Genomic DNA, 24,509 nt, shown 5'->3' with positions numbered 1-24,509 from the left:
TAGCCAGGTCTTTAATAGTTTTATTTCATTTATTTACTTACCTGTCAAATTTGTGTGGGCATCCATCTCACAAAAAAGTGACTCTGGGCAGCATGCAACACTTAATTAAAAAAACCCAATAAATATATAAAAACATTCATTCATTATAAAAACTATAAAAAGCACGAGAACAAGAGAAGATGATGTGCAGTAAGAAAGCCATCACAAGATATCCCTGGGACCCCCAGGCCTGATGGCATAGCCAGGTCTTGAGGGACTTGCAGAATGGTAAGAGGGACAGAGCTAGATTCCTGAGCATCATGGGGATTGGAGCCATCTGGATCTCGGGGGGGGGGGGATGGAATTCCAGAGGGCGGGTACCGCAACAGAGAAGGGTTGGATTAGATGACCTCTAGGATCATCCCACTCTCAGGATTCTGTGCACCCATCCATTGGAATTTGCTGGGGATCTTTGTCTTTTTGTTTCTGTGGCCATTAGGAAAGCAATTTTCAATGTTGTTGTGCCTCAGTATGTGGCCAGGTGTTCAACCTGAAGCTTAATTTCAATGAAGTGGTGTGATTCTTTTTATAACACTGCTTTTAGATTTTTAGATTTCCTGCTGGTAGATTTTTTTTGGAACACACACATTTTTATCACTTAAAAGATAAAATCTAAACATACCCACTTTGTAAAACTAATTGAGAAGCCAGTGAATGAATAGTCAAGCAATCTCCTATAAGAAGTGTTAACGCTTTTATTGGTTGCCAGCTATTTCCAAATTCTGTTACTTCACAAAACTCTCGAGGATGTTAAAGGCAAAAGCTGAGATGCAAAACACCATATGCAGCTAGCACTTTTTGTGGGGGGAGACAGGAGTTTTGCTTTACTTGGATCTTCAGAAAGGCTCCTCTGCAGTCAGGAAGTTCTCCATAGTGGTCCATATGCACTACAAGAGCTGGCAGATGTCTGGAAATAATCTCTTGCCATACGTGCATTTTCCGTGTGTGTGTGTGTGTGAAGGGGTTGGATCCACAGACATTACTCTCTTGGGGTCCAGATTGCCTGCATGTGACAAGTGCAGTTTGTGTGAGTAAAAGCTAAGTCAGAGCCAAGAGTCAGAAGGGCTGGGCTACCAATTTTCTTCTTTTCCCTCTTCTTCCTCACTCCAAAGTACTCAGTGATATAAAGGAAGACTTCCAAGATTATTTTCTGCATATCTGGGTTTTGGGGCCCAGTTGGATATAGAACATAATGTAGTCTTCAACAACCAAATACCAGGCTGCACCTTCGCTGATCTCACAGTCAGCCACCAACCATTAAGGATCACCTCCACGGATGTCAGGCCCAGCCCAAGAACAACAGAGAGTCAATCCAGGGAGGTTCTAGGGTGGGGCTACTCTGAATCTCTTTCTCTTCTCATGGTCCAGCTCTGGTCTGGGTTGTCTCTTGTCTTGTCCCCACCCCCCAGAATGTGCTCCTTCCTTCCTGAGAATCAGCTGCGTTACTGTAGTCCATCACAATGGAGCAGAAATGCCCCTAGCAGGTTGTAGATGCGAATTGCCTCTTCCCCCAGCAGTTGGGGGCAAGTTGAAGAAGAGAGAGCACCATGCATGATTACCAGCTGAGAAATGTGAGGGATACCACCAAATTTAAAGGGTACATATGGCGGCCAGGTAGCATTCCCGCTGGTATTTCCCCAGTGCAGTGTTTCTCAGCCTTGGCAGCTTGAAGATGTGTGGACTTCAACTCCCAGAATTCCCCAGCCAGTGCTGGCTGGGGAATCCTGGGAGTTGCAGTCCACACATCTTCAAGCTGCCAAGGTTGAGAAACACTGCCCCAGTGACTGCAAGTGCCAGGAATTTCCCTATAAGGAGATAGCTTCCATTGATGGCCTTACCACCCACCTTATCATCTTCTAAAGTGACAGCAGGAAAGAGGAGCCAAAACAGTGGCATTTCCAAGGGAAAGGGAAGAGAGCCAGTACAGGGGACATGAGCAGTACCATCTGCCTGGGCAGCAGAGTGTGATCCCCAGCACATTTAACTCACAAGGAAGATGCTAAGCCTCTCTCAGGGAGTTGCTACATCCTCCACATCCCCATCCCCTTCTGATCCAGCAAAGGTAGGAAAGAGGACGGGCACAAGCCCCCAGCCCTAGACGGTTAGTTGTATTTTCTGCCAAAGGAAACGATGGAAAGATGGGGCGCTGCATCCATCAAAAGTGTGGTGGCTGATCCTGCAAAGAGCCAGATGAGGGGGAGCTGAAAGTAACTGAGGTGGCTGTATGAGGCTGCAGCCCTAGTAGTGGATTGCATCAATCGGTTGGAGCCGGTTCAACTCGCTGGAGCTGAGTCAGTTCGTTCCACCTCATGGGGTCTTTAATCAAGGAGATCTTAATCTTCATGGGTCCTAATCCAACACCAACTCAAGTCCAGTAGTTGTATGAACAAGGAGGAGAAACACTTGTCAAAAATTCTGGCAATCGCCCAAAATGTCACCTTTCTTGAAGCAGCCACAAAACCTATGCCAAAGATAATTGAACAACTAGGTTGTGCTACTTCAGGGATTAAGGACATGGATATGTATTCCCTTCTAGTGTCAGATCCGTAAATATGAATGTTAGGAATGGGCTAGGCGTTAGTAAAATGAAAGATATTAACTAGTTGTGTGGTAGCATCATAGTGAGCATATCCAAAAACATATTCTGCCAATCCAGATGTGCAAAATATATTTAATCAGTTACAGAGCATTTTTACAGGAGTTTTATTTTGTATTATTGCCTTGCTCAGGTGACTGTGTCCTATAGATTTTGTGGAATTGCATTAATGAAGGTGTCCTATAGATTTTGTGGAATTGCATTAATGAAGGTGTCCTATAGATTTTGTGGAATTGCAGCTCCTGTCATATTGGACCTTTGGCTGTGCTACTTGTGGCTGCTGGAAGCTCCAGTCCAAAGCATCTGAAGGGGACTGGGTTTGGCATGAACATGCAGTTGGAATGAGGCTTGTTGTGGTTACAAATGCTGCTTTCTCCTTTCATTTCCATTAAGTGTGCATGTGGTATTCAAAGGGGCAGCTTGCTTTTGCCAAGCTTTGATTGAAACATTCCTTTGAAGTGGTGTCCTAGATTGAAATAGCACTTCCCTTTGAAGTGCTGATCCAGGTGGCCAAGCCATTTGATTTGGAGGTGGGGGAAAAAAAACTTCTGTGCATGTTCAGAGGCCTGTTTCCAGTGGCCAGATTGAATCATCCCACTTTTGTCTTGAGACAGAGCAGCTTAGTATTTTGAGTCAAGGTGCATCCTGGTGTGGCAATCTGGATCAAAGTAGTGCAGGATCACTCAGCAGAGGACCTAGTCTCACAATTCCCTTCTTCAGAGTTGTAAAAGACTGCACTAGTCTTGACTGAATGAAACAAGTAGCTTGTTTATCTTAGAGTACGGAAGTATTTCTGTAAAAGGCAGGATGTCCTTTTTAAAAACCTTGCCTACTTGCTCCATAATTTGCATTTTTGCACCTGAGTCTCTTCTTTTGATGTGCCAACAAAATCAGTTAATGTTCAGCAGCATACAGAGAGGAACCTTTTGTTTGTCAGCTTGTCTGTTGAATGCTTTTTAAAGGCATGTGTTATTTTTATCAAATGAGATTGATAAATCTCATGGATTCCTCATTTTTTTCCCTAAACAGGAAAACTTAGGATTTAAATAGCTTTCAAAAGAGAATAGGAGATACATAAATTAAGCTGTATTTATATATCAACTATTTAATTCATATTTTTATTATTAAATCAAATTTATTTTACATTACAAAGAATTGTGAAAAATTACAGAGTTGGAATGTGCTTCAGAAGTCATCTAGTCTGACCCCCTTCACAGGGCAGGATTTGTCAAAGCATTTTGGATACTTAACTATCTAGCATCCATTTGAAGACCTCCAGTGAAGGGAAACGTCCCATTTCATAAGGCAACCTATTCCACTAGCTGACAGCTTTAATGTTAGGTAATTCCTCCTGATGCTTAACCTGAATTTACATCCCTGTGGTTTCAGCTTATTGATTCATGTCCTGTCCAGCAGCGGAACAGAAAACAAATCTTTTAGTTATCCAAAGACTGTTATATATTTTCTCAGTCATCTCTTCTATAAGCTAAACATACCCAGTTCCTTTCACTATTCCAGTGAAAGGTTTCCAGTTCCCTTACATCTTGATAGCCCTTCTTTGAACTTGCTCCAGCTTGTTGATATCCATTTTAGATGGTGCTGTTCAGAACTGGACACAGTATTCCCTATATTGCTTAACCAAGGTGAGGTTGGATGAGACAATTACTTCCCAAGATCTGGACACTGTGTTCCTGAAATACATTCCAAAATAGCATTTGTCTTTTTAGCAGCTGCATCTTGCCTTATGTTCAGCTTGAATCTACTGGGGCACCCAGATTCTTTTCATATGCATTTCTGCTAAATCAAGTCTTCTTCCCATCCTGTACTTCTTTTTGTCTCCACCTATGTAGGACTTTACATTGCTTTTTGTAAAATTTCATCCTGTTCATTTTGGCCCACATGTCTAGATCTTCATGAATCTTCTCTTTGTCTTCCACAATGTTAACCACTCATCCTAGTTTTGTGTCATCTGCAAATTTGATAATTGTTCCCTCAGCTCCTTCATCCATGTCATTAAGAAAAAGGTACAGGTCCCAGGACTGAGCCCTGTGGCACTTCACTTAACTCTACTCACCAAGCATATTTACAAGTACTCTTTGGATATGGTCATTTAACCCATTATGAATCCATCTAATCATTTTATGATCTAGCCCATATTTTATGATGTTATTGATGAAAATATCATGGTATTTCCTTATATCAAGATACAGTATAAGCCCTTAAGAAATAATATCTTTTTGTGTTCTGGTGTTGTTGCCATATTTGTATCCTATCTTTTTTTTCTGAGAACTCAAAACCTGAGTCTCTTCTCATTTTATCACCATAACAATATTTAACCTTGTGAGAGAGGTTTGGCTGAAAGAGACTGATTCAGCTAGTGAGTTATGTGGTTCAGTGGGGATTTGAACCTCCGTTTTCCTGGTCCAAATTAAGTGCCTTAACCACTGCAGTACACCAGCTGTCTGGTTCAGGGCCAAAACCACACAAGAAATGCACAGAATAACATATTACTCAGTTATTGATAAGATTATTGGGTTACAAGATAAGATGTTGAAACCATGTCTACTCCTGTTTTTATTTATATAGCATGTGGACTTTACTGGGAAAGTAGTAGTATGTTACTCATGATACATAAATCAGGGGAGAGATCTTCCAGCCCATGACCCAGATGACCTGCAAAGTGTTTGCATGTGACCTGTTAGAAGTCCTCCTTAGAACCTCACTGTTTCCCCAGAGATGCTTCATGCATGGGAAGACCTGTTGCTTTCCATGATGTGCTTTTGTCTCTGCACGAAGAAATGGGAGATTTTTTGCTTCCTGATTTTCCCCCTATTTCCTAAATAGATGGGAGCTATCTCAGTGGGAAAAAATGGGAAGAGGGGCTTATTCATTCAAAAGCCCCTCTTCTGAATCCCCTGACTTTGTCACACCTGTGAGAATGGAATAGGAATCATCAGGCTTTGGGCCGGGATTAATTTCCTCTTTTTTTGCCTTAAATTCCTAACCTCAAATAAATATTAAATTAGTCAATTACATTATTTCTATTCAGTGTCGCAAAGTTTGGAATCATACCAGTCAAAATGCTCCTACTGTGCTAAGGGAACCATATTACTAATCCAGTAATTTAATGACCAATTTAACGCTAATAAAAAATCATATCCTTTGATATTTCTTATTCATTTTGTAGAATCTTGCTAAATGTATTATTCCTAGTGCTTTTTACATTCATCCTTCAGCCACTTTTAATTTAATAGTTAATTCTGCCTGCACTCCTAGCTGGCGTTAATCCATTCTGTGGTTAATTCATGACTGATTACAGGAAACTCCGTTTTTAATTATTTCTTTGGTTTTCCACTGCTGTCCCAGGTGAACATTATTCCTATCATTGCCAAGGCTGACACTATTTCCAAGAGTGAGTTGCACAAGTTTAAGATTAAGATAATGAGCGAACTGGTCAGTAATGGAGTGCAGATCTATCAGTTCCCCACTGATGATGATGCTGTAGCTGAGATTAACTCTGTGATGAACGTAAGTAGCATGCTTATTCTCCACAAGTGTATGGTTTTGTATTTATAGCAGTGACACTGAGAAATTGTATGTTGTGTTAGCTGGTGAATTCCATTATAATAGTCTTTATTCCTTCTGTTTCTCAATTGGGTGTGGTGCAAGGAAGCAGTGAATTCTCTTTGTCTGGAGTGGCTGCTGTTATATACGCATGGACAGCTGAAACTTGGTATACCTCTGGTTCTAAACAAGCTGGTTTCCACACACTTGTTAAGCCTGATCAAAACCAAACTAAACCAGTGATTCAGTGTGGAATATCAGACATCCTACATAAAGCTCCCACCTCCTATTTCTCTTCAGTAACAATCCTATGAGGTGGGTTGAGCTGAGAGAGAATGACTGGCTGTTAGGCTTCGATGCCTAAGGGAGGACTAGAACTCATGGTCTTCTGGTTTCTAGTTGATCACCTTAGCCGCTATGCCAGATAGGCTCGCTTTTTCAACTTTGTTTATTAATGTATTCATTATATCCCACTTACCTTGGAATTCACCTTTCTTGCAGTAACCTTGTGAGGAGTGAGTTGTGCTGGGAGAAATAAAATACTGTTAATTTGGTCAACGACCAGCAAAATTTGAAAAAAATACAACACAAAAGAAAAATCACATAGATTTTTCATAAAATACTAGCATAACAAAGATAAAATAACAAATAAAAATGCAACATACACTACTATGATGGTGTGTTAATTACCTATGCAAGTATGAATCTAAAATACTACAATCTATAAAGTAAAATATATATCACCTAAAACAAGTTAGCTAACATGTGTTATACCTTGAAGTGATGAACAAAATACAAGTGGTTATTTATGTGGCCAGTTATGCCTTATTTTCATCACGGCAACACAGAATTTGTACTACTGCACAAAGGATAAAGGGTTTCAAATCTTCTAGAAGATGGTTCACATAGAAATTGTCTGGCCTTCCTGGAAATTTACATATTAGGGGCAGAATATACACAGACCTGGTATCCTTGTAGAATTTTCTAGAAATGAGAAAATGATTGGCCCCAGCTTAATCTGACAAAATGGCTCTGAGGTCAAAAACCTCTTGGCTATTCTGCTATACTAGCTATTCCTACAGGATAACTAAAATAGCAGACTATTTTTTTGCACGCCCATAATAATTTGCAAAAACAAAAACGTTTTTGTTGTCTCATTCTTCTATTTATGACTGCTTAAGGGAATTTCATCCTACCCCAAAATAAACTTCTGTGTATGGATAGAAAGGTACGGACTGCAGTATGTACAGATGGCCAAAAACATTATTCACAAAACCGGTGGATTTTTAAATTCTCTACATGATTTCACTGAAAATTCTGGAGTAGTCTTTTTTTTTTTTGTTTAACAGGTTGTGGAGTGATAATCTTTCAAAATCAGGATTTGTTTTGTTTTGACCTGGCAGTTCTGTCTTAACATCATGCTTATTCCATATACATGGGAAACTTTTTTGCCTTGTTTTGCATTGGGAAATTTGCATTAAAAGTCAAAAGGACTTTTGACAGTTCCATTGTTTTGCCCTGAATTCTACAGTATAGTTATGTGTTTCCTCAAAGGCTCATCTGCCATTTGCTGTTGTGGGAAGCACAGAAGAAGTAAAAGTGGGAAATAAAACGGTGAGAGCTCGGCAGTATCCATGGGGTGTTGTACAAGGTAGGCTGGAACCCCAGACATGTTTAACAATGGTCGGAATCATTGTATGTTGTAGCTTGCTAAAGATGATGATGATTACGTTTTTATCTACGTTTTTATCTGTTTTGGTTAACTCGTGTGTGTGTGTGTGTGTGTGTGTATTTGAATAAAAGAATATTTCAATAGGTATTACAAAGACAGGGCTTATTAAAGCATTGTTTTGGGATGCCAATGAATGTCACAGTCAAGAAACAGTCCTTTTAATCACACTTTGATATATGATTTATTTAATATTTGTAATTAGCTTTGCAAAGAACAAAATTGATCTTCAAGTAGTTTCTGGTACCCTATGAATAAGAGGGCTTCAGAAATAGTTTGGAATAAACGTGGGACGTCTCTGCTGTTCATTAAGGCACAGATGTCATGTTTCAGACTTCCACATGTCTTTAACAATTCAAATGGAGTTGCTTTCTCTGTGTGCCCGCACATTGCAAAGCACCTCTTTCAACTGCTTGTGCAATGTAATTAAACACAGTGGCAAGGGAGCTAGCCCCTTTGAAGTGAGTGTGACTAACTTCTGAGCAAAATATACATAGGAGTCTGCAGTCTACTGAGGGTTCTGACCTTGCTTCATGAGGCTGTGGTCCTCTTCCCTAAAGCAACACTACTTTACTTTTCTGGAGGATGCTGTTCTTATAAAAATGCTGCAGAGGGGGTGTGTGCCTGCGTGTGCAGGTGCTTGCCTCCATGTGAACCACTCATTTTCTCCAGTGTGTTTCATGTCTGCTCTTTGTTTAAATAGTTGAAAATGAAAGCCACTGTGATTTTTTGAAACTGCGGGAAATGCTGATCCGTGTCAATATGGAAGATCTTCGGGAGCAAACTCATGCTCGCCACTATGAACTTTATAGGCGATGTAAGCTAGAAGAAATGGGCTTCAAGGATACTGATCCTGACAACCAGCCATTCAGGTAAGAAAGCATTTCCCTTCTTTCTTTCTTTTTCCCATTAATACCCTGCAGGGAGTTGTGAAGGCTGGAAGTTCTGTTGGTGTCTGTGGGAGTTTTGCTCTCAGGGTGGCATTGACATGATATCTCTTCATGTTTTCTCTTTGTGGGTCCAAGGTATTTTTCCCTTGCTGACACCTGCAAACTTTTCAAAGGACTATAAAAGTATGTATTTTCAGATGAGAGTGACCTTGAAGAGTGTCTTACATTTTTGTTTTAATGTCCGGGCAATTTGGAACTTGTGTTTTCAACCAGCCTTCAAGAAACGTATGAGACCAAAAGAAAAGAGTTCCTTTGTGAACTGCAAAAAAAAGAGGAGGAAATGAGACAGATGTTTGTGAACAAGGTCAAGGAGACTGAGTCTGAACTGAAGGAAAAGGAGAGAGAAGTGAGTATGGCAGACAATGACCTTAAGACACAAATTCCTACACTAGATAGAACTGAGTTTTCTCTTTGTTTTGCCTGTATTGATCAAATGCTATAAAAATGGAATCCCCAAATCCTTCTATATTAAACAGATTAGTCTGGCCTAATATTCTGCTTCCACTGGTAGACAGCCAAATCCCTCTGGAAATTCAGAAGTAGGACACAAATAAGACACTTTTCTTATATACCTCTGCGGGTGTGCATAGGTATGTGAACAGATGCTTGTAGGAAGATGTCTGGATCTTAAAGAGAGTCCTGCCATTTCTTTAACCTGTTTGCTTTTTGTTTCATTTGAACAATGTGACACTGCTTAAGAGTCAAAGTCAGAAGAGCGATTTTCCTGTGAAAGAGCTAACATAATTGTTGTTTTAAAATGCCCCAAATTGATGGTAGCACAGAGGATTGTTACTTCCCATGAACCTGCTTATTTTACAGTCATGGAATTGCACATGTATCAATTTGCAAACTGTGGTAGAATTCACAAAGTGCTCTGCAGCAAATCACTTATTTAAAATAAACGGAACTACAGTAGAACTTTTTGTTTCCTCTACGTCACTAAAGCGTGTTGTACTTTAGCAGTACAAACAACTGCTATATACTCAAGCACGTTACAAGTCACTTACATACATTCTCAAGGAAATAATCCAGCTAATTAAGAATAAGAGAATATGGAATTTCAGAAAAATGATATTGTTTTGTGAAGCATTACCCTGAAATCGTAAGAGGAATTTGGTACAGAAAGCTTGGAATCCCTGTCTTGAGATTTCATGAAGCTTCCGTAAAGGGGCTTTAAGTATGTAAATCTGAGCCCAAAGAGAGCATCCATGATGCATTTATCTTGCCTGAATCATGTGAGTCTTAAGAGTTAACATGTGCACTTGTGTCCAGGGGCTGTACTGTTAATTTTCTTTGGCCAATCAGCTATATAAATAGTAATGTCATGATGGTGACGATGATGATGATGATGATGATGATGATGATGATGATGATGATGAAGATGAAGATGTAATAGTAGTAGGCAAGAGCACTTTTTTGGCCCAGTTTGTGAGGTTGGAGCTTTTTAATGGGAGATGGATTAAGGAATCCTATTTAGCCCTACACACACACATACACACACACATCCAGAAATAGGATAGCACTTCAACTCAGCAGTGAGGAAAAAACCCTTAAGCAAATTGGTATTTTTTCTTCCCATGCTCAGAGTGGTTGTAAATTTGTTGTGTAGTTGAAACATCCCACATGACTATTCTACGATAGGCACTTCCTAAACAGCATATAATCTTGCCATCCAGAACCAGCATCTATGATGTGTATTGGATTCTGTGGAGTAATCTGCCACATTAGAAGTCCTTACTGCAGGCCAAGATTGGTCTTAGTGCCAGACCGAGCCTGGGTTATATTTCCCTTTTTCTCCCATCAGCTGCATGAGAAGTTTGAACATCTCAAGCGAATACATCAGGAAGAGAAGAGGAAGGTGGAGGAGAAGAGAAGAGAGCTAGAGGAGGAGATGAATGCCTTCAACAGGCGGAAGGTGGCTGTTGAAACTCTGCAGTGTCAGTCCCTGCTAGCCACTTCACAGCAGCCACTGAAGAAAGATAAAGACAAGAAAAAGTAAGCCACGTTATGTACCTTTTCCAAGATCAGATATTCACAGCTGATCATATAAAAATGTCGCAACAGTTATTTAAACCAAACCAAACCTAAGATGTAATTTCCCGTTTAGAACTATTTCAGATCTTAATAGGATAAACCAAAGGAATACCTTTTAAAGAGATGAGAAAGAGATAAATGATTCTTAGATCTGAGAATATGATTGATGTTTGATTATCCTGACTCCTGAAAGGAATGGTGGGTCTGCTAATCCCTGTGGAAGCGAGTGAAGTCTGTATTCTTTACTGCTGAGTTCTGCAATCTTTGATATTTAAGCACTACCAGAAGCACAGGATCTTGAAATCAGCAAAAACAGGCGTTACAAAGTGAAAAGCAGAAAACAATGCATTGAGCAATAGGAAGCACTTAGAATATACGTGGCTACTAAACTTTAGAGTACGATTTATGTTTCATAAATGTATACTTAACCTTCTCAGTGTTGGTATGTTAAAACTGAAATGTGCTCTGTGTTTGGACCAAAAATGTGATCACTGGACCATCTAAGCCATATTTGCTGACAGCAGCTGTTCAGCTTTTCATGCAGAGACCTTTCCTGATGATGATGCCCAAGATTGGTTGATTGGTTTATTTATTTATTTATTATTCCAATTTCTATCACCACCCATCTCCCCCCAACAAGGTGGACTCTGGGCGGTTTACAATAAAATCCTTTCAACTGGACATGCTTGATATCTGCTCTATGAAAAATATGTTCTAGACCACTGAGCCAGTAAATGTGAAAATGGTTAGGTTGGATCAGATATCAGACATGTTCTTAAAAAGCCTACTACTTGGGATAGAGAATTATCCTCTAATATTTGTACGATTTGTATGATCTATAGCAGAACCGTCTCCATATTCAGATGCTGTGGATGTCTCAATTATCTTGAAGCTGTATGATCCTCTTGTAAAGCAATCCCAACCAGTGGCCATACCATATTTTCTGCTGCCTACATTCCATAGGATACGTTTTCAATGTTTGCATAAATACATATTGTTTGTGCTGAATTGATGGCTAAAAGCAAAATGCATTTTTCCAAAGTTTACTACTTGGCCCAGCTTCAGCTAAAAAATGAAAGGGATTTAGAATGCCTAAAGCTACTTCTGCTACTTCTAGTAGATCATGTCTTGAATTAAGAGATCGAAATTTTATTTTTGATAAGCATTCAAAAATGAAGGAAAAGCAGCATTTAAGACACAGTTTAGCAACTGTATTTCAGCTTGGTACTTTAATATACAACAGCTTCATTGTTTGTGTTTTCTTACCCAAGATCATTTCAAGAAAATAAATTTCCCACTTTCCAAATTAATTAATCTTAATAAATAATCTAATAATAAATGTATTAAAATAGATAGAAATTGGGCTGTTAATAAAACCAATAAAAGCTCCAATCAAATACAATTTAAAATATAGATTCAAGATATCTGTAAATAATTCAGCTGAGCTGACTTTCTGCTGGTATTTGAAAACCATATTTGGGATTTGGAACCACAATCAACTTGTCTTCCCCTCCCTTCTCCCCCCCACCTCATCCCAATTTAAAACCTAGAGCAGTCTAGCCACTCGGTGCTTCTGATTAAGTGAGCTGTAGCTTACAAAAGCTTATGCCTCAAAATAAAATGTGTTAGTCAGATTCCTAGTTTTTCCTGCCATGAACTGACACACTTTTCCTCCTACAGTGCTGGTATTTGGGAGGGTCATAACTACAGATTTGCTTGGAATAGAACTAATCTTAAATTAGATTGTGACATCTACATATTTAGAAAGCAAGATTTCATGGTAACTTTTGTTACGTTTATTTTTTTCATTGTGGAATGTCTAAAATGAATTGGAGGAAAGTTGCAGCTGTAGGAAAAGAATCCTTTTCCTGGCACAAATTGAAGCAGCTGCACTATGAAAAGGTTTGCACTGAAGGGTATGTAACTGTGTGCATCTTCATCAGAATGATTTTAAGATACGGTGCAGTCCCCTGTACATATTTACCCCGAATAAATTGTCCATCTTTTACTATGAGATCATACAAGCTCACATCTGAGTGCAAGACCAAGATATAATAGGCTAAAAGATAGGACACGGACGGCTAAAAGAGCTTCTTTTTCAGCGCATTCAGATTGTTTGTTTGTTCTTTCTTAGTATGTCATTAATTTAGATTTAGTCATTACTGTATTTCAAAATTATGGAAGTTTGTGATCTGAGTTGGGCTGAATGTCAATATGGACATCTCCTATTGAGGGATGCCCAGTTTACATTACTTGATTTATTTGTTTATATAATTCATATCTGGTATTTTTGTTGGTAGAAACAATCCCAAAAAACACACCATATAAAACAGTTACAAACAGAATACAATTTTGTCGAAATCTCCAAGGGAACCCCTGGACATGTTCACCTGCTCTTTCAAGGGACATACAACCCTCTCTGAGGTGACAAGAGAATGTCATGTATAATGAATGTGTGTATGATGGTCACTTTGCCATTGTACTGTCAGGATCCTCATCCAGCCTACCATGTCCAGACACTGGTCAAGAGCATGCACAGTCTGCTTGACTCAGGTGATGCCTAACACTGTTGCTCTGTATTGTCACATATCAGTGAGGCTTCCCTCCATTTCACTCAAGAATGGTCTCCATCCGTTTATAAAAAGCTGTACAATGCACTATAAACAATGGAACATTTTGGAGTTCTATAACTTAATTGCCAGGAAGCCAAGATATACTCACCTAATGCTAATCTGGGGGTAAAGTGGAATCACTGTAATGCCATGTTCCCAACCTACAAAGAAAGTTTAGGATATCACAAAGGGAATCAGAAGATAAAAGGAGAACAAAAACACCTTCCTCACCCACCTGGGCAATCAACACTTACCTGGTCCCCTAATCAGGCCTGAATGAGGCTGGGATGAATCCAGATATTTCTTTCTTTCAGGACCATCTTCAGTTTTACCCTCTCAAGTACCTTCTCTTGAAAGGGGAGATTAGCCAGCTGAATGTTAAGTCGTTAAGAACCAGACGATCCAGATTGGGTTTGTTTTTTTTAAGCAGTGGGCATACAACCAGTTCTACAAGGCATCTTGCCCCTGGCCCTTTCACAAAGGTGCATTTACCATTTGGTAATCCCATTCAGTTATTTTATTTCATTTTTAGAATTTGTACATTGCCCTCAACAACCTATTAATATGCTCCAGCTAGACCAATCAGCCAAGAAAGACAGGAGTTGAAAGAAGATGAACAGCTACTAGTACCTTGCCCAGGTCTTTGTGTCCCAAGAGACTAATGCCTAGAATAGTTATTTCTTTCAAAATACTCTGTTGCTCTGGTTGTTAAAGTTATTATTTCACTAAATGCAATGTTCCTGAACCTGGCAACCGTCTAGGTATCTTGGAACGTAAGTAGGTACCCTGTACTGACTCACACTGTGCAATCCTGCCAGTCTGAGATCTTAGAGATAGTCCAGTCCTGCTGCCACAGATCTTAAAAGTGGAAAAATGCAAGGGATTGAACACAAGGCCTCATATATGCCAATCTAATGCTTTACGTTTAAGATAAATTGGTTGGGCTTAGCTGCGATTACTTGCTTGCAGATTTTTCAGACAGGTGTAATTTGTTGGGCATATATGGTATGTCCCAAAGAGTCACATCATCTTTTGTTTGATGCTATTATGTTTTTATTATATTTAAGTTCTATAGTTTAATTCATGTTTTTTATGTTTTTGTTTCAGTTAATCTCACACATAGATTACAATGCCATGAGTGGACTCTGTATATTCATATATATGTTAATTGCTTGTTTTCCCACCCTGTGAATACTTCTGCCATCCCACTGTGCAAAGGAAGCAGCATGAAAAACTCATCACCTGCCTTCTTTCAAGAATGAATGGTGACCATGCAGGAGATTAGCATTATTAAGAAAGAGAATGATTTGCTTTGCCTTTGCAGATTCAAGGTGGAAATTCTTCACACTTTTAGTTCTGAAATGTTGGGGATTTAATTTAAGCATATTTGTTTTAAGCTCTTTGAATGACCGTATGTGTATCAAGTGGCCCTAAATATGTCTAGTCAATATTTAAGATGCAATGGAGGCAGAGAGAAAGCAGCGTAAACTTTGCCATTGGGAACCTGTTTTATTTTCATTTTTTGGAATTTATTTTGAGACCGAGATAACCAGAATGTTACTTTTGATCAAAAACTATTTTGAGGCAACACTTTTAACTTTATATTGAAATAAGGAATATAATATGACCAAGTTTGGAGTTTCTGTTGATGACTGAAATATTACTCCAGGCAAGTTTTAAGAGGACATATGTTTGCTATAGGATCTAGAGGAGATATGTAAGTCCTGTAATTAATTCTATCCTCAGATTTCTAAATTAAAAATGTCTCCAAAATCAGTGGTAGAACATAGAAAATCACACTTTACTTTTTAAAAACCACATCCAACATTAATCTCCTTTTAAAGATGGTTCTTTCCCCTTAAGTACAACTATGGTTTTTAGCAAAGTTGGTTTTGGTGATTTTAAAATAGTTCATAATTATTGAAACTTTCAAGTAAGTACTATAATTTGTTGATTATGATAGAGGTAAGGCAAAAAAATGGAGATAGCATTGACAGCAGGGGTTTGAAAAAAATTAGGCCAATGAAAATTAGGCCAGTTAAAATGTTTAGAGGTTTTCAAATCATATTTTTGTGCTGATTTAAATTATTACTTATATACAGTCTGCTTTTTAAATGCATCTTGTCTCTTTTGTTACCTGCTTTGGGGAAATGTACAACTGAAACGTGAGTCTGAAAAGGCTAGCTTAGTACATGACAGGCAGTCCTGGGGATCCAGTTGGTCTGTTTGTTGCCTATGGAGATCCAAATTAACACTGGACTGTAGAACTCAAAGGGACCTTGACAAATGCAAGATTCCCAACTGTACAGTGTCTCCTTGTGATGGAAAATCAATTATACAACTTTCCTAACTGCATAAATAAGGCTGCCAGACAATCAAGCCAAGCTTAAGTGAAGTATGTTTAAGCTTGATCTTAATGCCATTAAAGGATGCAAACTTTCTTTGCCGGAAAATTGGTAAGAGAACCAAATGCACAGCAGCTGTTAGGGCCAGTTTGTGCATTGCATAGAACTGGATGGACACATATTTTCTCTCCCTTGCCTTACTGTCTAATGGGCAGCTGTTCACAGAACTTTTTGCTCAGGAAGTATTTTAGTTGCCCTTCCATTTAAATTTTTGTCCGTGCTAGAGTATTGCCAGCATTTTATTGTTCAAACCTAACAGGCATTTTCTTCCCTTTTCAAAAGTAGAATTTAACTATGTTGTGATCCTGAGGTTCTTTGTTTTGCACATTCTCTTGCAGAAGCTTCTTGCTTGGATGTTGAAATACTGTTCAGTCTTTTGTTGTTTAACCTATGGCCAATATCTGAATATATTGAAAATCATGTTACAGTATTACTTGATATTTTTAAGAGAGGAAAAAACCTCATGAAAAAAACTGTAAGGGTACTTTTTAACTGCAAGCCTGTTAGTTATACTTTTTTAGGCTTGCATTTTAATCTTTTTTCTTTTATAAAGGCTGTGCCTTTATTAAGATAAATATATTTTCTAAAAAGCAACTGGATAATTAGTGAAGGTGAATTGCAGTGCAGAATAGATCTATTGTATTGTTATGTAGAATTTCAGTAATGGGTAGCAGTTCTGGTACATGATTGGTTACTGGCGTAAAATAAAATGTATTTTTCTTTGGGGGACAAAAGTTTCTTATGAGCCTGAAAATTAATGCATACTAAGGAGACTGCAGGGCAGTAGAATAAAATTATATCAAATATGCAAAGTGATGCAGCTTAGAGTTTTTCTAATAATTGTGAAAGCCAGTAAGATCTCTTCTATGCAGAAAATATTTTTCGTCCAGTTGGCTTTCTGGACCTCAATTTGATGCTGTCCTGTTTTGGAAATTAAGAACGTGGGAGTAATAATAAAATATAAAACACATAGAAAACATAGCCAAATGGCACTATATTTCTGATGAAGACATTCAGAATGTATGTAACAATATATTAATTATTATATTACTGTTGTTATTATGTGAGTGCATATTTTATGTTGTGTTATGTCATTTTCAGTGAAACATGGGCCTCAATTTTGCCATTGTCTTTGTTAATCTGTTTGTAATAGTCTTGCCCAGTGGAAACTAATATCCTTTTCTTGGTTGAGGTCTGATTTGGTACTTCATTTTTTTCTTTATGGGACCAAATTGCATTTAGTAGCTCTATATATTGTTATTTAATAAGTTACTAGCTGTTATAATGTGACACTAATCATAAATTAAATCATAAACTAAGCTTGAAGATTTACCTCTGTTGTGTGAAGAAAAACAGGAAAACACAACAATCAATTTGGATTTTCCTATTATTTCCTATATTATTTTCTATAATGTTTGACTATTGGAGAGGTGCATCTTCCATTGACCTTAATTACTCCATATTTTCCTGTTTTTCAAAACTTGTGTATTCTTAGTAATGGTTCACTTTATGGTCTATGTTTTCAGAAGCAAAAACTTCCATCTGGACAATCATACTGAATGATATTTTTAAAGTGTCAACAGGAGAACCCATCAATTTCTTTCATGAAGTGTTATGTATTGTTCTCACGTTATACTTTTAATAGTTTTTTAACCACTTTTTTCAGCTTCCTTTGTACTTCTTTTTATTAAATATTACATTTCATTTTAAGTTCTGTGTTTTTATTTTTACACATTTCATTCAATTCTAACTGGAAAAAAAATACTTGTAAAATTGATTTAAATATAACATTTACACCCTTAAAGCTGATGTACCTGGGCTGAAACCATATTCTCATTGATACCGGCACTCCTGAGCCATTTTTATATTAGAATTAGGATTTGTCTGCATTTAAAAAAGAGATGATTTCATAATCTGGCTTCAATTTTGAATGAAGAATGTGTTATTAACATAAAAGGCTTTATCTACGAACCTAAGGAGATTCTACACTGGCGGAATTGCCTTGCCTGCTGGGGCATTCTGAGTTGAACGATGTTCAAGTTGTGGAAGATATAGATACTTGTATAGGGCAGAGAGATTTCAATTCTCAAAGTCTTGAAAACGTATTTTTAAGATGGAAAAGATAACATAAGCAATATGAGTTCCATAGGATAAAAATGTAGGACTGCATTCAAAACACAGTTTTAATAGCGGGGTTATTTTTTAAAGAATATAATATCAATAGATAAGGCCAACTATAGTGAAAAAACCTGTAACTGTAGTTTTTATTGAAAGTGGACTGGTAGTAGTAAAAGGTGTTCTTTTGCACTTTTTCTTCCTGCAGACCCCATTCATTGTCTATGTCTTTTTCTTCAGCCCTCTAGAACAGATGTGGGAGACACGTAGTGTTGTGGACAGGAGATAATTGCCCCGATGTTCTATGAACTGATACACTGATGGATAGAATCCACTGTGAAGTGCTTCAGTGTTTAATAATTTTGTAACAGTGGAACTATGGTAGCAAAAGTGTATGCAGCTTCTAGGAAGCAGAATAGCTGAATGAAACAGCAATTCCTAATCAATGTCATGGGTGCATGGTGACTTTTAGGACTCAACAGTCCTGCTGCTACAGTGATCATGTTTAATTTTGTTTTGCTGAAGTAGATGGTTTTAAGCAAATCTTAAGTTGCAGTGTATTAGGTAACTATATTATTAGATTAATATAAAAATGTTGGTAATCTGATAAAATGCTAATTAGCAAGTATAATGCATCATAGAAGGAATGCAAATTGTATTTTTAAATTCAGATGCAAATATATGGGATTTGTTCTAGTTCAAGATTGTGGGTATATGCCCTTTTAGAATGAAAAATACTGTTATCTCTTTTTATTTATTTTTTTAAAATTGGAACTGTCGAATATGACTTTTGTTTCCATGCCTTATGGGAGTACCAATAGAAGAGAATATATGCGGCTCAGGGTTGAACTGTGTTGTTGAGTCCTTGGTGCTCTCTGAGCTTGGTTGTCTGCTTGCAGACCTTTCATTACCCAACTAGGTAACACCATCAGTGCGTGGGAGTAATTTGGAAGAGGTTCATGGTTCATGACTTGAAGGTTTGCTCATTGTGGAGAGATCACTGAATGTATTTACTCTTGCAGAAGCAGTTAAAGCAATAATTGCCTGTAAAGCAGCTTACTTTCTGTAAAGAAATTTTAAAACTACATTTGGTAAAGAGGAACCATTTGGTTTCTACTGGATTACTCTTATGTCATAATCTAAGTAGTAAAAAGAACCTTGAGAAGGCCTATCAATAAGCTTCTCTTGTTGAAACCTGTATTTTGTGATCAGAATCAAGGGAAGGAAGTTGTCCTGGCTCATTCAAGGGCTTGTTAAAGTGTCTTCGCCCATTAATATATTTTGAAAGGGGAGCCTCTGTCCCTATGTACCTCCTAGCATATAGGTCATATTGGAGTGTCCATGGTTCCTACAGGTACAGAACTCCTTCTGTTCACCCAGGGTTTTTCCGCCTAAAGCTATTCTCAATTCTGCGTGGTAGTGATGATCCATAAACATTACAGCCTGCTGACTGTCTGATCTCTTTTTATTTTACTACTGGAATTACTGAGAACAAGCAGCTGAATATGAACCTTTTCCCCATCTGGAGGAAAATCTTATTGTTACGTTTTGTGACCAAGGTCCCATTGCAATGTAAACTGCAATAGATAACTCACCCCATATTTCTCTTGGATAATTTCATACCAAAATTATGATGAACCTATAACTTATAAATACACTTATTTGGAGATATGAATGGCCATATTTTAAGTGGAAAGCTTTCCCTTTCTTTTATTGAGCTTTCATATTCCTGGCATTTGAACAAGCAGCAGCTGTCCTTTCATTTCTACAGTGTGTGTTTTCTTGCTGTATGTTTGATGTAATTAAGTGAGCCTGAAATCTAAATACTCTCTCTTGTTCTTTCTGTAGCTTCTTTAGTCTTCCCAGTTCGTGCTCCATAACATCAGGAAGATATGTAAATTAGAAGATTTATTAAGGCCAAAACATCTCATGCAGAAGAGTTTTAATTGGTGCTTCTACTTTTTAATGCTTGCAATGTATTCACAGAAGAGATTCTAAAGCAAGAATTGATTTGGATGGCGCTGCCTGATCAGGTTCCTTGATTAAGTAGTAACTGATCATTCACCTATAAATGTTTAATTCAGACTAAATGCATGGCATGTACTAAAATAAAAACACTAATCTTCCTATATGGAGAAAGAAACCCCAATGAAGCTTCCTAGTGGCAAATTGAACACACTGAGAAGGTGTTCAGAATGAATTTGATGCTTCAGACTATTGTTTGGTTCCACTGTAAATAGAGATTTGATGTGTTTAATTATAATATGGATCCATTAAAATGTGTTTAGTTATGGACCAATTATAAAAAATTATAATCTAGAAGCCCTACATGAGAAAAGTCCCACCATTTATAAAACTAATAATGACACAGTGTGTGCCAAATCGGGACATCAAAGATTGTTTTAAATTATTTCTAACCTCTCTATGGAATTTTAGTATCTCTCAGCACTAACTTTGCAGGATTTCCCCCATATGTCTGCATAAGGAAGCAATTTTGTACGAAAGGAAAATAACTCATCAACTTATGTGCGTCATTTGATAGAGGGACACCTCTATTCTTTTCTCCTTAGATCATTTTTGTCTTCTCCCTTTCTGTCATTGCACCTGTTTCTCATTTAAAGCCATAATGCCCCAAATCCTTTCCTGTCTTCAAGTAATAAATTGAACCTGCTCATGAACCATTTTTAAAGGACAACTAAATGGGGGAAGTGGGGAAATTCCACTATTAAGAGGCTTGTTGTTAAGATCCTGAAGTAAGAGAACAAGCAGACAGACCTTGAGAAAAGCGGATAATGTGTATGTACAGCCCAAATGCATGGATCCTATCCTGTAGTTGTATAAAATTATTTCTGATATGGGGAGCCAAATACATCCAGGGTGAGCAACAAATTAAATTTACATTTGGTCCTTAAACCTTTAGTTTGCCAGCTCACTGACGACTTGGTGTGAGACAGAAACCTGAAGTGGGGTGTAGGACTCTACATTAAGAGAGATTATTTTGGAGAGAGTTCTGTAAATTAGTGAACCCATTATATCCAAACTGGTATATAGCATTAGGATGAAATGCAAAGGCTGCTATGAAGTTAGTGTCCTATAATGTTTTAAAGTGCACAGCGATACCTGTAGGGAGTACTTTGGGGAAACTGGCCAGGGACCCCTCGGGACGAGCAGGAGAAATCTGCATGCAGCAGGACTCTGTTGCCACATTTTGAAGGAAGCAAAGTGGTCGTGCACATTGCTATCTCAAGAAGGTAGCCACATCAGAACATTAAGCTGAATGGAAAAGAGACCAAAAGCATTAAATCCAGAAACTGAAAGGATCTTATTGCAGCAATGGCTGTCATTGGCTGCTTTTGGTCAAATTTGCTAAGGTGTAAATAATGAATAATGTGACTATTTCCCCTCTTCTCCAATTCCTGATTTGCTTGTTATATGCAGAAATATCTGTTCTAAAGAGAGAACAGCATCTGTGGCCACAAGAACTGTCTCTTTCAATAAACCCAGCTAAGAAATGCCCTTATACTTTATTGAAGATTTTCCAGCCTCACCAAGACATCTAAAGAATTGGAGAACTATAACTCTGAAACATCTAAGATGTTTTATGTCATTTTGGAATTTATGAACATTGCGATACCATTGATTTCTGTCTTTCACATTTGTGGTAAGACAGAAGGACAGAAGGTTTTACAAATAAAAAGAAACAACCTGAGTTTTGTTTGAAGGCAAAGGAAATGCTGCTTTTGGCATAGCTGGAGATGTGTTGCCATGGAATGCAGCCAGCTAAAATTTTCTTCAAGGGAGACCCCTTTGGGGGCCTGTTGATTAGCTCTTGAAATGGCAGAAATAGTTTCAGAGATGATACTTGGATGCAGCTGAAGTGGTGCCTCAGGGCAACTCACATTTGGGGGTGGGGCAGTTCCCATACGGCAAAGAAGGTACTGAGCACACACACACACCCCGCCTTTTTAAAATTCCTCATCACTCTGAACTGATTCCTGCAATGGAACATTTTATGTTCATTTTTTCATTTAATGGAAAACAAGACTGTAACTGAATTTTCTTCTGCTGAAGTCCTACACATCATCCAAACTATATTGGATACTTACAGAATTACATTCTATCAGAAAAAAAGGTTACTGTTTAATATCAAGTGCTCAGGCTTAGCCAAATGCTGCACATTTTCTCATATTAGTCTGTCATTAAATAATGTCCTCATCAGATCCACTGAAAACTGCTGCATTTGAGGAATATACGTGATTGGGTAACATTAATTTCTCTACAGAACACACCTCCCTGATAGTTATAATTAAAACATAAAAACAGAACTGTGTTTTCATTGCATTTTGTTTGCTCCTTTTCACATCCCTTTCTCTACCCTCATATTGTCTGATTCCCCACATGCTGTAGAAGTAAAAAAAAAAAAAAGCCACAATTTATAAGAAAGTATATATTGTTTAGATGTAGTTAGTCAAATTGAAGGAACTTTCAGAAATTTGGTGGCTGAGATCATAGCCCAGTTAAATGCAGGCCTGTTCAGATGTCAAGATCTATTGAGTTCAAGGCATATTTCCAGATAAGTAACTATAAAACCATAATGTCTTGAATGTGCTAGCTTGTTTTCTATTTGCAAAAGTCACAAGAACCTATGCCTTATTTCCAGAACAAAAAAGCAAATTCAAGAAAGGACAAATTAGATCTAGGTTTTTAAATTAGTTTTTATTGAACAAAAACACCCACATTTTAAAAAGAGACACCCCCCAAATCGCTGATATTAGAAATATAAAAAGTCACAGTTTACGATTATGCTTCTGGTCCTATAATTCAAAAGTAAGGTCAAGACCTTTTCCAAGCTGGCCTTAAGGAGACATCAAGGCATATGAAAAATACCAGATTTTACAGTTTAATACATTGCATAATTTAAACTCCCATGTCCCTTATTGTATCAGCAATATTCACTGGCAAGGCACTATCAAGGCACTTGAGCACACGCCAGAACCTTCATATTGTTTGGGGAAAGGCCAGCATTCACAGTGCTGCTGCTCTGATATATTCCAACACAAGCTGAAGTACCTTTTGCTACACTTACTTCATTCACATGATCATCAGGTATGTAACTATTGCAGGCAGATGACCTGAAAATGCTGTCTGGGCCAGCTGAATGATACATGCAAGGTAGCTCACTTTCTAAATCGGTTTCAGATATAATGAAACCAGCAATAATGAAAACTTGCCTTTTTAGCATTTGTTGTAATATAGTCTAATATCCACCTGGAAACAGGTAAGGAATGAGAACTGTAGTTTTTTTGGTTACCACGTTTCACAATATCCATGCGAAAAGTCCATTACATGACAGTGGTATCTAATAGAGAGTCTCTCTTACAAGACAGTGACCACTGCTGATCCTTTTAGCCCTGACTAATGTTGCAGGTCAGGAGTTTATTCATTAATTGGATTTAGAAGGCCATCCAACTCCATAAGACTCTGGGCAGTTTATAGCATTAAAAGATAATTTTAAAAACCAGCAAATAAGGAACAGTAGACTGCCATCTCTCAAAACTCACATAAGGTTTTCCTTACTGCTTTGTGTGTGCAAGCCTGATCAGCTTTAAAAACATTCAGTCATTCATTCAATTTATATGGCTGTCCATCTCAAGTCCATGACTCTGGGCAGCTAACAATAGTTTTAAAAAAAAAACAAGAAATGACAACACACACATAAATCACAGTTGGAATACAAACAAACTCATCAATATAACTAATCAACACACCACAACCATTACATGCACTCAGCCACACCACCTGGCCCCCAGGCCTGGTGACAGAACCATGTCTTTACGGCCTTGTAAAAGACTGACAGAGTTGGAGCCAGCCTAATCTCTGTGGGGATAATATTCCAAAAGGTGGGCACCTTGACAGAAAAGGCTCTCTTCCTGGGCCCCACCAAAGGGCACTCCCTAATAGATGGGACCCAGAGCATGCCTCTTCTGCCAGACTTAATGGGACAGGTGGACATAATCAGGGAGAGGTGGTCCCTCAGATAACCGGGCCCAATGCTTTCAAGCCTTGAATTGAACCTGGATGAATCCTGGCAGCCAATGCGGCTTGCAGAGCAGAGGTGCAACATGCACTGATTGAGAAGTGCACATAACTGCCCACGCTGCTGCATTCTGTACCAGCTGTAGCTTCTGGATGCTCTTCAAGAGCAGCCCCATGTAAAGTGCATTGCAGTGGTCCACCTGGGAAGTGACCAAGGCATGAGCAATTGTGAGCAAGGCCTCACAGTCCAGGAAAGGGAACAACTGGCGCACAACACGTGTTGTGCAAAGGCCCTCCTGGCCACAGCTGCCACCTAGATATGTTATGACACCCTTCCCAAATTGGTTGTGACCTCCTGGGGTGACCCAGTCTACAGTTTTAGAACCCCTATTGCAGCTATAGAATTAAGAATTCCATTGGGTATCCAAT

General features: G+C 38.2%; 1 protein-coding gene across 3 annotated transcripts in view; it reads left to right on the top strand.

Moving 5' to 3' along the window:
* Positions 1 to 24,509, top strand: part of SEPTIN8 (septin 8) — a 69,261-nt gene that overhangs the window by 40,103 nt on the left and 4,649 nt on the right. Inside the window, exons 2-7 of one of the 3 annotated variants that reach the window (XM_063292338.1) lie at positions 6,002 to 6,163; positions 7,754 to 7,850; positions 8,632 to 8,800; positions 9,092 to 9,224; positions 10,683 to 10,873; positions 19,893 to 20,794. In XM_063292338.1, coding sequence (XP_063148408.1) covers positions 6,002 to 6,163; positions 7,754 to 7,850; positions 8,632 to 8,800; positions 9,092 to 9,224; positions 10,683 to 10,873; positions 19,893 to 19,947 — 807 coding nt within the window. In that variant the 3' untranslated portion in view covers positions 19,948 to 20,794. Of the gene's footprint in view, positions 1 to 6,001; positions 6,164 to 7,753; positions 7,851 to 8,631; positions 8,801 to 9,091; positions 9,225 to 10,682; positions 10,874 to 14,631; positions 17,640 to 19,892; positions 20,795 to 24,509 lie in introns of those variants that run through there. The other 2 variants (XM_063292336.1, XM_063292337.1) reach the window with 2 other exon arrangements.

This window comes from Candoia aspera, chromosome 2 (genome assembly GCF_035149785.1).
Source record: "Candoia aspera isolate rCanAsp1 chromosome 2, rCanAsp1.hap2, whole genome shotgun sequence".
Lineage (NCBI taxonomy): Eukaryota > Metazoa > Chordata > Lepidosauria > Squamata > Boidae > Candoia > Candoia aspera.
This window is presented reverse-complemented; position numbering and strand designations above follow the sequence as displayed.